Source organism: Daphnia magna, unplaced genomic scaffold (assembly GCF_020631705.1).
Source record: "Daphnia magna isolate NIES unplaced genomic scaffold, ASM2063170v1.1 Dm_contigs153, whole genome shotgun sequence".
Lineage (NCBI taxonomy): Eukaryota > Metazoa > Arthropoda > Branchiopoda > Diplostraca > Daphniidae > Daphnia > Daphnia magna.
Window position 1 is genome coordinate 151,672 of NW_025533144.1, and position 13,250 is coordinate 164,921.

Sequence of the window (13,250 nt, forward strand, 5' to 3'; positions counted from 1 at the left end):
TTTATTTTCACTTGTTAAAATCCTGTGATGGCCCTTCGTGCAACTGTTTCCTTCATCAATCAGCAATAATCAAAGGATGTGTGGCCCAATGTATAAGGGGCCTGCCTACGGAGCAGGAGATTCTAGGTTCCATCCCTGGCACGTTCAGTTAATGGATGCAAGTATAAGATCGACGATTAGTAACGGTTCCACGAGTTCTTGTAACTAATATGAAAATTTTTCTGTGCAAACCTCAGGGAAGCTCTGTTTTCAGACGTCGTAGCAGCAGTCACGTCTCTTGCCATCGGTGTCTTTTGTTTGAATCCATTGATTGATCAATTGATAATGGCAACACAGCAACGTATCTCAAGGTGGCAGAATCGCAAAGTTGGAATTATTGTAAATTCAGTTCGCATCAACTATCTATGTGTTGACCTTGTATTCTAGCTAATTATAAGCAAAAAAATTAATGTGGTGGGCGTATACCCTGACAAGCCTCAGATCTTTTTTAGCTTGCAAGCAAGAAAGTCGTCCGACAGTTCTTCCGACTCTAGCTCATCTAGCTCTAGCTTTTCTAGTTCTAGCGGCAAATCTAGTTCTAGTAGTTCTTCCCTTCTTCAATATTCTACTCGTAAGTTCAACCTTTCCAAGGCAAAATCGACAGGATTGTCCAAATGGATCGTCACAGGCATCAACGAGGACAAAGTCAAGAAGTATAGAGATATCTACAAGCCCACGCTGAAAAAGAAGGCCAGTATCCTGACGAATCCTACTTTAGACGAATCGATCTACCTCCGCCTGAAGGCCTCCAAAGGTTCGAACGCCACCAAAGCCAACATTGATCCAACCGAAAAAGTTCTCAAAAAGCTGTCGTTTAAAGTTCTGGACCTGGTGAAACCGCTATTATTTCTGGCCGATCGATCAAAACTCAAGAGAAAATCTAAGAGCGACAGTATGGCTATGAAAGTGGCTCTCAGACTCTGGACCACACTCTTCCGTGACATCATGAAATCGCGACGCCATAACATTCTATCTCAAGTTTAACCCGAGTACGTAGGACTGCTGGAGCGCGACGATATCTGGTCAGGCGGCGAGGACCTGTTTGGACGAAAATTCCTGAGACATCTCGTCGAAGAAGCGAAATCCCAAGCCACCTTGGAAGGAATTGCCAAAAAAAAAACAAGAAATCAAGTTCGACCAAAGACCAGCCGGCAGCTTCCTCGGGCCAGTTTAACAAGCCCAACAATCACTTCAACTCCGCAACACGCGGTGGGTATGTCTCAATCTCCCCTTATTCTTTTGGTGGACGCATCTCGCGTTTTGTCGATGTTTGGCGAAATATCACAGGCGATCCGTGGATTCTAGAGACTGTTCAACACGGCCTTAGTTTGGATTTTATCTCGCTCCCAACGCAACAGCGAATCCCCCATAACGCCGTAATGAATGCCGAACAAATACGTATTTGTACTGAAGAAATCGCATCTCTATTAGGAAAAGGGGCGATAACGCAAGTAACTGATTACGGTTTTATTAGTGGCTTCTTTTTGGTTCCGAAAGCGTCAGGGGGGTGGCGTCCTATCATCAATCTAAAGGCTCTAAATCTTTTCATACAACACCGGCATTTCAAAATGGAGGGCGTCAACACCGTGAAATATACTATAAGGAAAGGGGACTGGTTAGCTAAAGTGGATTTGAAGGACGCGTATTTCTCCGTGGCATTTAACCCATCACAAAGGAAATTTTTTTATTTTAAATGGGGGGAGAAGATTTTTCAATATGTGTCAATGTTCTTTGGCCTCGGGCCAGCCCCCAGAGTTTTTACAAAACTTTTGAAACCAATTATCGGTTTCCTTCGACAGCAAGGACTCCGTTTAGTCGTGTACCTCGATGACATTTTGATAATCGGCCATTCAAGAGAAGAGACACAAGAAGCTGTCAAACAAGTAGTAGGTTTGCTCGAATCGTTGGGCTTCGTTATTCAAGAAGAAAAGTCCGTGAGAGAGCCGTCGCAGTCACTCGAATATATCGGTCTGATGATCGATACGATTTCAATGTCGTTTATCCTCCCACAAAAGAAAAAAGAAAAACTGGTGGAACAGTGCGGTAGAGCTTTCAAGTCCAAAACTATCACACTCAGAGAGCTGGCATCCATTTTGGGCATTTTGAACTGGGTGGGTCAATCAGTCAACTATGCCCCAGCGAATTACAGAGACTTACAAGCCTTTTACTTACGACAATCAAAGTTGGTGCGAGGGGATCTCTCATTTGTCGTCACTCTTCCATCAGAGGCCAAATCCAACTTATCGTGGTGGATCAAGCGGGCTAATTTTTCGGAAGGTCGGAAGATAACTTCCCCCCCCCCCCGTCCATTATTATTTTTTCCTACGCATCGTTATCCGGATGGGGAGCAGTAAGTGACACGATCAGGACAGGGGGACCATGGACCACGGCAGAAACTCAATTTCATATTAATGAACTCGAGTTAATGGCTGCTTTTAATGGTCTGAAGTGTTTTGCAGCATCAGCATATCAGACTTCCGTCGAGATCAACATCGATAACACCACGGCCGTCGCGTATATAAACAAGAAAGGAGGTACAAAATCTAGGCCTCTTTGCTCAGTTGCTTTAGAAATTAGCTCATGGTGTGAAAAACGGGCGATAGACCTTCATGCAATTTATTTGCCCGGTGAATCCAATTTTGTCGCCGACGCAGAGTCACGCAAGCCGCTTTCGACGGGAGATTGGAAGCTCTCGACCTCAGCTTTCGAAAAGATTCGACAATTATCGAGCCTAATTTAATTTAATTTAATTAATGTAATCTAATTACCTAATTTACAATTTACAGGAAGAGTAATCATCAATACCTTTATTATGAAGGGGAAAGCTGAATTGCAAGCTAAATCTGGAAGATCGCATTCCATGAAGTATGAAGAGTCACTACCATATATGAAAGCTCTGCATTGCAAACTTGTTTGTTGAACTGTTAATTATTAATTATGTCGATTTGTAAGTTCGGAAATGAAAATCTGAGTCCTTGAACTCAATCTCTTTCTTTTCATTGTCTTTGCAAGCTATTAACAAGTTTAGGAATATTCCATGCTTTTTTTAATCGCCTCCGTTGGGCCTCTTCTGTTGCTATACCATATGGTGTGCCACGTTACCGATAAGCGGATCCGTATAGATGAGTATAGCGCTCCTTCATTTATGTACGCCTTCCCTTTATGACTGTGGCCAAAAATAGCTGAATATTATACATTGTTAGCACGCAACCTATTTGCGCAAAGAATTATAGGTTCAATTTTGTTCAATTCAATTTTTAGCCTTGATGGCATCATCTCCTCGGCTATAATCCTATAAAGCAAAGAGGTTGGCATAATTAAAAACTACATTATATCCCTTGTGTGTTTTATTGCATTATGAAAAAGCGATACGTAAACACACCAATCACCGACACACAATAGCCTACGAAAAAAAAAATCCTTTTGCATGGCCTGATATGGAGCGTTACACTCTCCAAGTCATTCCATTGCCATCAACTTAATAGTCTGATGTCTCATCTCTTCTGAGCGGATTTGTCTGTATAAAACTTACCTTGGCCATAGAAGCTCAGCAGTTCCGCCATCCCGGTAGTTTCGATGGATTACCATTTCGATCGGCGCCGACACTGATTGATGGTTTCCCTTTTTGTTTTTCTATTTTCTCCCATTTTTTCTTTTTTTTTTCAAGTGACCCTGTCCTCGCCACCTATAAAATCCCTATTTTATAGTCGTCGCAGTTGGCAATGATAAGGTGTTGGAACTTTTTACTTTTGTTCAACAACCAGACAACAGCATCGTATATAATGGTGCGCTATACGCACCCGAGTGCTGTGTTAATGTCTCCCCCCCTTTTTTTTTACGCTGCGCATTCGCTGTACTACTTTCGTCATTGTCAAACTATAGAGACGATTGTCGACTATAGACTGGACCAGTTTGATGCTGTGGTTCACTGGTCAATAATCAGGAACACAATTTCAACAATAGAAAGCGACTGTTGATGGTCTATACAGTCATCCACGTGTCTACATATAGGGGCATACAATTTTATGCAGACAAAAAAGTTAATAGGGCGGACCATTTGTTTAATGAAAATGCTGTAATCAACATCAAAGCAGCAAGACAAGAGCACAAAAGCTATTGATGAGAAGAGAAACATTAGTTTGCCGCACTCAGCCGATGTAGCGGCACCGTGGAAAAGAAGAGATTCAATCAAGCTTGAGCTACGGGATTTCTCTGCTACACAAGACGACAAATTTTGGTTAGAATGTATACTATCTAGAATACCGGGCGGAGAACTTATAGATAGATCTAAACGCGGATGGAGGAAAAAGAGAGAAAGATATGGAAATCCGACCGAGTGAACAAAGTCAAATACCATTGCTGTCTGGCTCTCGGCCATTTTCTCTTTTGCACTGTGGCGGGGGCTTGACGGTATAGCCAGCACTATAATAATCTGCCGACGTCGGTGGTATCCGGCCTACTGGCCTACTCAAATTGGTATCTGGGTCCGTGACGCTGAGAGCTGCCAACCTAGTAAACACATAGCTTTCAATAGTAAAAGTGATAACAGTGTGACAAAATATTCAAAGTTACTCTGTATCCAACAACGGTTCCCAATGTCCAATTTCTTTCATAGCAGACCCTTTTGGCTATGCTAATGGCTGCAATGCGCCTTGGTTGAGTCACAACAATGTTGCAAGGAGTTTTGGTTCGGTAGCATTCATCTAAAACAAATTGGGGCACTTGAGTGGTTTTACCACAACCGGTAAAGCCCTTAACAATGATGACATTTTTTTTTAGAAGTTCAAGAATGGCTGTTCTTTGATTGTCTATTGCCAATGGACTTCGGTTAGGTGCCTCGAAATTGTAATCATTGAAAGCAGCTGCCTTTGCTTGGAGACCACTAACATCCAAAGCATTAAGCATGTCTTCACAGATAGTGGATTCATCTTCGAGCATGATCTTGCCAGCCCCTATCATTCTGCATTCTACGAATCTCTGTTTTCTAGCAGCAACCTGAAAAAGACACAATATATTTGAAACAATGGAATCCAAATATGTGCAAGATACAAGAGACTTACTTCCAATAACTTTTGCTGTTCTTCTTCTCGATATTGTTATTGTTGTTGTCGAGCATGTTTACTACTGCAATATAAAAAAATATATAAAAATCTACTGTTTAAAACATTTTGTTAAAGAAAACACTTACTGTTTAGTGACTGTTAGTGCCTGCCAGTGCCTGTCAGTGCCTTCTGCACTGACTGCAAAGCATTCACAGTTATAAGGTTACGCAAACAAAAGCGAATTCACTGCCTAGGATTCGGCAACCAGCTAGGTAACAATTACGCAAATTAATTTTTTTAAACTGTAATAGAATCAAATGAAAAAGCCACTATACCACGTATCAAATTTTGACAGAATTTTTTACAAAATTTGGGGACGATTGGTCATTCAGGGAAGAAACGTATATGGAAATACATAATGGACATTAAACCTTCTGAGATCTACTACTACTACCCTACCCCCTATACCCCACACCCTAAAATTGTTATAGTCCTTCGGTATATATACATATATACCCTCAGGGATAAAATTGTTATAGTCCTTCGGTATATATACATATATACCCTCAGGGATAAACAGACTTTACACAACAGCTAATTTGGTTTCTTGGTAGAAAAGAAATTAGATCTAAATGAGAAACATGGTGTGCTTCAATAACCGTACGTACAATTTCAGAAATAACTAAATTTTTTTAGTATTTCTTGAGTACGTATAGTTTAGGAAATTCCTTTATTCGTAAGCTTATTCACTAAGTTTTTTATTATATCAATTATAATCACAAGCGGGCACACATGTTTGAACTGGGGACATTTCGATCTGCAGTCGAATGCTCTACCACTGAGCTATACCCCCTTGAACGGTTAAAAAGAGGACAAAATAACTGATTCTGTGTTGAATCTATCAAATATTTTTTAATTACATTAGAATTGGACATGAAGCCCTGCGTTTATAAGCTAAGCTGATCTGTTTTGGGATCTTGTATATCAAAATTGCTTTCACTATTCGCTCATCTTTCCCTAATTTTATTAAGCATACAGAATAATGGCAGAAAGTTTGTGTTCAAAAACGGCAAGGAATCCGATTTCGATGCTTGATCACATTAAATAAAATAAACAGACTTTACACAACAGCTAATTTGGTTTCTTGGTAGAAAAGAAATTAGATCTAAATGAGAAACATGGTGTGCTTCAATAACCGTACGTACAATATCAGAAATAACTCAATTTTTTTAGTATTTCTTGAGTACGTATAGTTTAGAAAATTCCTTAATCCGTAAGCTTATTCCCGTTTTTTATTATATCAATTATAATCACAAGGGGGCCCCAGGTTTGAACTGGGGACATTTCGATCTGCAGTCGAATGCTCTACCACTGAGCTATACCCCCTTGACGGTACGGTAAAAGAGGACAAAATAACAAATTTTGTGCTGAATCTATCAAATATTTTTTAATTTGATTAGAATTGGACATGAAGCCCTGCGTTGATAAGCTAAGCTGATCTGTTTTGGGATCTTGTATTTCAAAATTGCTTTCACTATTCGCTCATCTTTCCCTAATTTTATTAAGCATACAGAATAATAGCAGAAAGTTTGTGTTCAAAAACGGCAAGGAATCCGATTTCGATGCTTGATCACATTAAATAAAATAAACAGACTTTACACAACAGCTAATTTGGTTTCTTGGTAGAAAAGAAATTAGATCTAAATGATAAACATGGTGTGCTTCAATAACCGTACGTACAATTTCAGAAATGACTCAATTTTTTAAGTATTTCTTGAGTACGTATAGTTTAGGAAATTCCTTAATCCGTAAGCTTATTCACTCAGTTTTTTTATTATATCAATTATAATCACAAGGGGGCACCCAGTTTTGAACTGAGGACATTTCGATCTGCAGTCGAATGCTCTACCACTGAGCTATACCCCCTTGATCAGTTATAAAGAGGACAAAATAACAAATTTTGTGCTGAATCTATCAAATATTTTTTAATTTGATTAGAATTGGACATGAAGCCCTGCGTTGATAAGCTAAGCTGATCTGTTTTGGGATCTTGTATTTCAAAATTGCTTTCACTATTCGCTCATCTTTCCCTAATTTTATTAAGCATACAGAATAATAGCAGAAAGTTTGTGTTCAAAAACGGCAAGGAATCCGATTTCGATGCTTGATCACATTAAATAAAATAAACAGACTTTACACAACAGCTAATTTGGTTTCTTGGTAGAAAAGAAATTAGATCTAAATGAGAAACATGGTGTGCTTCAATAACCGTACGCACAATTTCAGAAATAACTCAATTTTTTTAGTATTTCTTGATTACATATAGTTTAGGAAATTCCACAATCCGTAAGCTTATTCACTCAGTTTTTTTATTATATCAATTATAATCACAAGGGGGTACCCAGGTTTGAACTAGGGACATTTCGATCTGCAGTCGAATGCTCTACAACTGAGTTATACCCCCTTGATCGGTTAAAAAGAGGACAAAATAACAAATTTTGTGCTGAATCTATGAAATATTTTTTAATTTGATTAGAATTGGACATGAAGCCCTGCGTTGATAAGCTAAGCTGATCTGTTTTGGGATCTTGTATTTCAAAATTGCTTTCACTATTCGCTCATCTTTCCCTAATTTTATTAAGCATACAGAATAATAGCAGAAAGTTTGTGTTCAAAAACGGCAAGGAATCCGATTTCGATGCTTGATCACATTGAATAAAATAAACAGACTTTACACAACAGCTAATTTGGTTTCTTGGTAGAAAAGAAATTAGATCTACATGAGAAACATGGTGTGCTTCAATAACCGTAAGTACAATTTCAGAAATAACTCAATTTTTTTAGTATTTCTTGAGTACATATAGTTTAGGAAGTTCTATAATCCGTAAGCTTATTCACTCAGTTTTTTTATTATATCAATTATAATCACAAGGGGGCACCCAGGTTTGAACTGGGGACATTTCGATCTGCAGTCGAATGCTCTACCACTTAGCTATACCCCCTTGAACGGTTAAAAAGAGGACAAAATAACAGATTTTGTGCTGAATCTATCAAATATTTTTAATTTGATTAGAATTAGACATGAAGCCCTGCGTTGATAAGCTAAGCTGATCTGTTTTGGGATCTTGTATTTCAAAATTGCTTTCACTATTCGCTCATCTTTCCCTAATTTTATGAAGCATACAGAATAATAGCAGAAAGTTTGTGTTCAAAAACGGCAAGGAATCCGATTTCGATGCTTGATCACATTAAATAAAATAAACAGACTTTACACAACAGCTAATTTGGTTTCTTGGTAGAAAAGAAATTAGATCTAAATGATAAACATGGTGTGCTTCAATAACCGTACGTACAATTTCAGAAATGACTCAATTTTTTAAGTATTTCTTGAGTACGTATAGTTTAGGAAATTCCTTAATCCGTAACCCACATAACAATTCAGTGCAGAAACTCGTCCTAAGTCCATCCTATTAGGACGTCCAGCACTGGACCTATACAGGACTGCCTTAGAACGTATTTAAATCAGCTTTGTTGTTGAAGCAATTTTGCGTCTGATCCCGACGTGTTTTGGCAGGTTTTGGTAAAAACTTTTTAAAATCCTAGGTTGCCAGTTTTGAAAGCTTCTTAAAAAACAATCTGGCAACGTTTGCGAATAAAGAAGTACAGAAAAACGCCAGTAGACGCCACAGTAGTTGCTTAGTGTCCAGTGTTAGTTAGAGTAGAGTTAGTGTTAGAGTCGCCATTTTCGTTTCATACAATTTCATTATTTTTAATGGCGTTTCGGCGACAACGATCTGATTTAGTGGGGCCGAGGCAAAAAAGACGAAATGTAAGTGAAGCGGTTCGTGATAGTTACATGACAACTGACGTGCACTTAACTTCCTATGAGGTTGACCATAGTGCTGGTGAAAATCATCTCGCTGTAGTTTCTCGTGTTAAATTGAACACGGTTGAAGATCTGCAAAGTGAAACAAGTAATTTTTATGACGGTGAAACCAATTGGGTGTCCAGTGATCGAAGAAGTGCATCGAAGAGGGTGATTGGGAGGGGAAGGTGGTTTTTTTAAACGAAAACGCACCACTTCGCAGTGATGCAACGTTTAGAAAACGAGAACATGAAGACCATCACACTGGAAAAACAATATTAGAACGATTGCCCATTGACATGGTTCAGTCCTTCCCTCTTGATTACATGCATTTAGTTTGCCTCGGGATAATGCGCAAGTTGCTTTGGGCTTGGATTCGTGGTTCTTTAAAATGCCGAATTGGTCTCAGAAGTGTTAACAAGATATCGAATTTTTTGTTAGTTATTTCTAGCTATATTCCTGCCGACTTTGCGCGTAAACCCAGGTCCCTTTGAGAACTAGCAAGATGGAAAGCCACGGAATTACGTCAATTTCTTTTGTACACTGGTCCCGTCGTCTTAAAACCAATTTTACCGAAACCACTCTATTTGCATTTTTTATTACTACACACAGGTATCAAGATTTTGACTCACAAATTGTTAAGCCAACAATTTAACGATTACGCAAAACAATTACTTGTCCTTTTTGTGAGTCAATGTCGAGAACTTTATGGGAAAGATTTCTTATCTTACAACGTACACAACTTGATAAACCTGGCTGATGACGTAAAAACTTTTGGACACTTAGACAATTTTTGTGCATTTCCATTTGAAAATCATTTGCAGCAAATCAAAAAGCTAATCAGAAAACACGATAAGCCCTTACCTCAAGTGATAAGGCGAATAATCGAAATAGAAAAAATTTATTGAATGAAGCTGAAAAGGAAGAAGTAGGTGCCGTTACATTAACAAGAAAACATTTAAATGGGCCGGTTTTGAACAATTGTTCCGGTAGTCAATTTATGTGCTTGACAATAAAATCTTACTGTAATTTAAAATCTTATACTGCTGCTGACTGCTGCGTAATTCTTCATGGCGAGACTATTGTAAAAATTTGCAATTTTGTTCAAAACGAGTCGGGAATATTTTTTGTCGGTCAACAGTTTAAAGTAAAAAAAAATCTGTTTGACTCGCCTATTGAGTCATCGCGACTTGGCATTTATGTAGTAAATCAGTTGGCTGCCATGCATTATTGGCCTGTATCGCGGTTTAAATCAAAAGCTGTAATGATTCCTGTTCGCGCCGAAAAATTTGACAGTTTTGCCGTTTTCCCGTTATTGTTTGAACAAATGGGGCACTAAATACATCCATAATTGCGTATGTCCTTCCTAACTTCTTTAAGAACAATTAATGGTAAGGAATATTGCTTAAAAATAATTTATTTCAAATCGATCATGCGTTAATAATCAATTTTATTTATATTGCAGGCCTACCTAATCTTGTTATCCGGCAACTATGCTTTACCCTACCTTTTACATGTGACTGACTGCTGTGCTGGAGATAATTTGTCTGCATACTTTTTATAAGACCAGGATAAAAACATCTTCCTTAACATTGCTTTTAAGTACGTCTTTTCGGTTGATGTAGCATGGTTCCCCAAGTGTCGTTGGATGCGATGTAATTTTTTTTTCTGCAGTGATTTTTCATATTGGATAATTCTTTGTGTCACATCACTCATCATAGTGTGATTATAAGCCCTCTGACTTTGGTAAAAAAAAGAAGATCAACATTTTTTCCAGGTAAGATAAGAGTTAATTTAATGATAGGAATGTTACATTGAGTGCTTTTTTCTTCCAACAGATGTTTTGTGTCGTCGAATTTCTCGATGAAGGTAAAGGGAGTGCAGTTGAAATCGTGCCAAAGTCTTGGTGTGTTGGACACAAACATTGTTGGTGGCCTCCATCACTGCATACCGCAGATGACTTGACAAAGCTTGTCATGAAATCAGGACCGATAGATGAATCCACATGGACCATACACAGTGCAGCAGTCCTTGCTTCATACAGTAAAGCAAACATTACTTTAATCTTTAATAATATTTATAAAGATCACTATGTTGCAATAAATTTTTTATTTTTAGATAATTATGGAGAAGCTAATGTAAATGTTGCAAAAGCTATGAAAGGCTTGCCAATTCATAGCAGTACTGACATCGAAGATCTGGGGAAACATAAACGGAAGCGGAAAGCTACAATGAAGGCAGCCTCAGCCTCCTCGTCTTTCTTGTCTCGTAAATCAGTGATTCCATCGCCAGCAAACGATCCGTTTTCTAGTGATGTGGGCGATAGTTACGTGCAGCCACAATCATCAGATGAAGACATGGATATTCAGTCTACACCCATTAGTCAACGCCAAAGCGAAGCACACGATTCTCATATTGTACCTCACAATGTCGGTACTCTTAGAGGTAATACAATCAATTAAGCTTATGCAGGAATTCACTTAGTACGTTTTAAAACTTATTTTATTTTATATCGTAAAGGAAGGAAGAATTGTGGGCTTCCGCTAGTTCCTACCGCACTAGGGTTAACAAATAGGATTTGCACAAAAGACAAAGCCCACAAAACGAGCAATCACACCCCATCATCGCTAAATTCAGGTAAAATGTTCATATTCACTTTTAGTACCATCACATTGTTTCAACTTTGGAATTTTTCCCAGTATTGCAAAGCCCCATCCATGACATCGGAAGCCAAAACAGCAACACCTTTGAAAATGATTACCAGTCGACCTCCACATCCACCGAGCTGAGTATTGCGGCTGCTAGGCCAGTTTACGCAGTCCGCACCAGAGTTTCAAAGACATTTCCCGTTACTGAATGTACGCGGTTAGCAGACAGAGCGGACTTAAGGTCAACTAACCATACCACTACCCCAGCTTCGTCTCTATCAGGTAAGATGTACTAGGATCAAATAAGAAGATTAAACTAACTTTTTTTTCAGAGGTACAAGGTTTATCGGCATTGATGAGGAAAATGGATTTGATAATAAGAAACCAGGAAATCATCAAAGCTACGCAGCGGGAACATGGGCAACTGCTCGATATTGTACTTAAAAATTCGTCATCTCCCGAGCCTGAAATAAAAAGACGCGCTGCGCCAGTTCGGGTTCAAATTAAAAACATTCTCTGACATGACAAAGCTAGAAAGCATTTTAGAAAATGATGTGGAACGTAGGACACTTGTAAGTTTTTTTAAATTTTAACTTCCTGAAACACGTAAAATTATTCATTTTTTGTAAGATATCGTATTTCAGCGGAATTGGAGGTAGCCAATCGAATGTTGTTGGCAGAATCCTCAGTCGTGCGATGACAAACGAGCTGGCTAGCCAATACTGCTACAAAGGACAAAACGAAGAAAAGCGTGCATTCCAAAATTTGGCCCTATGTTCCGCTGTTATCGGTAATATCTAAACAATAAGTAATGTTAAGAAATAATAATTAAACTTTTTTTGTATTTACCTTCCCCAGAATCCGTTCGCTGCCAAAAAAAATTATCCCTAACGGAAGACGCAATTGAATCTAAAATTAAAAACTGGTTGCGACATGCGCGGGCTAGAAAAGATGGCAGCAGCAATGAAGAAGAATAATTTTATTACATGTTTTTTGTGATAAAAAATGTGTCATACACAAGACAATAAAATACGAAACAATAATCTAACTTTCCCAATTATTTTGCTGCAATAATAATTATGCTAATATTTAAGATAAAAGGGAAATATTACATAGTGAATAGACGTCTTTTTAACAGCTTTACCACGTCCTTTTCATAGCTTTTTAACAGCTTATTAGCTGTTAAAAAGACGTCTTTTTACCAGCTTTACAACGTCTTCTCACAGTTTTTTAACAGCTTATAAGCTGTTAAAAAGACGTCTTTTTAACAGCTTTACAACGTCGTTTTCACAGCTTTTTAACAGCTTATAAGCAGTTAAAAAGACGTCCTATTTATAGCAAAAATTCGTCCATGCCAGACCAGCAGAATCCGTTTTTAAGAGCAGTTTTTCCGGTCATCAGCACCTGAGAAATACGTCTAAAAGTCATAGTTGCAGGATTTTGTGACGAATTAAATACATCCAAGTGGTTTAGCAACCATGTATTAAAAACGTCTTTAATACATCAGTGTGCTATGTGGGTAAGCTTATTCACTCAGTTTTTTTATTATATCAATTATAATCACAAGGGGGCACCCAGGTTTGAACTGGGGACATTTCGATCTGCAGTCGAATGCTCTACCACTGAGCTATACCCCCTTGATCGGTTAAAAAGAGG

General features: G+C 38.4%; 2 protein-coding genes, 1 long non-coding RNA gene and 5 other non-coding genes across 8 annotated transcripts; 2 read left to right on the forward strand and 6 right to left on the reverse strand.

Moving 5' to 3' along the window:
- Window positions 1–4,546: 4,546 nt before the first annotated feature.
- LOC123467165 lies at window positions 4,547–5,264 on the reverse strand. Its single transcript, XR_006641655.1, has 3 exons — window positions 5,228–5,264; window positions 5,100–5,163; window positions 4,547–5,034 (listed from the first exon to the last, which is right to left on the reverse strand). It is a non-coding gene; the product is annotated as an uncharacterized LOC123467165 (long non-coding RNA).
- A 1,132-nt stretch (window positions 5,265–6,396) lies between these two features.
- On the reverse strand, window positions 6,397–6,467 carry Trnac-gca. The gene has a single exon. It is a non-coding gene; the product is annotated as a tRNA-Cys (tRNA).
- A 468-nt stretch (window positions 6,468–6,935) lies between these two features.
- On the reverse strand, window positions 6,936–7,007 carry Trnac-gca. Its single transcript has one exon. It is a non-coding gene; the product is annotated as a tRNA-Cys (tRNA).
- Window positions 7,008–7,473: 466 nt separating this feature from the next.
- Trnac-gca lies at window positions 7,474–7,545 on the reverse strand. The gene has a single exon. It is a non-coding gene; the product is annotated as a tRNA-Cys (tRNA).
- A 466-nt stretch (window positions 7,546–8,011) lies between these two features.
- Window positions 8,012–8,083, reverse strand: Trnac-gca. Its single transcript has one exon. It is a non-coding gene; the product is annotated as a tRNA-Cys (tRNA).
- A 1,366-nt stretch (window positions 8,084–9,449) lies between these two features.
- LOC123467160 lies at window positions 9,450–12,114 on the forward strand. The gene is made up of 8 exons (XM_045167205.1): window positions 9,450–10,337; window positions 10,412–10,548; window positions 10,621–10,723; window positions 10,785–10,989; window positions 11,065–11,391; window positions 11,467–11,583; window positions 11,646–11,876; window positions 11,927–12,114. The coding sequence occupies exons 4-8, from the start codon at window positions 10,785–10,787 to the stop codon at window positions 12,112–12,114; spliced, it is 1,068 nt and encodes a 355-aa protein (XP_045023140.1). The 5' UTR covers window positions 9,450–10,337; window positions 10,412–10,548; window positions 10,621–10,723.
- Window positions 12,073–12,618, forward strand: LOC123467164. Its single transcript, XM_045167213.1, has 3 exons — window positions 12,073–12,166; window positions 12,225–12,384; window positions 12,453–12,618. The coding sequence occupies exons 1-3, from the start codon at window positions 12,116–12,118 to the stop codon at window positions 12,569–12,571; spliced, it is 330 nt and encodes a 109-aa protein (XP_045023148.1). The 5' UTR covers window positions 12,073–12,115; the 3' UTR covers window positions 12,572–12,618.
- Window positions 12,619–13,159: 541 nt separating this feature from the next.
- On the reverse strand, window positions 13,160–13,231 carry Trnac-gca. Its single transcript has one exon. It is a non-coding gene; the product is annotated as a tRNA-Cys (tRNA).
- Between the last annotated feature and the right edge of the window lie 19 nt (window positions 13,232–13,250).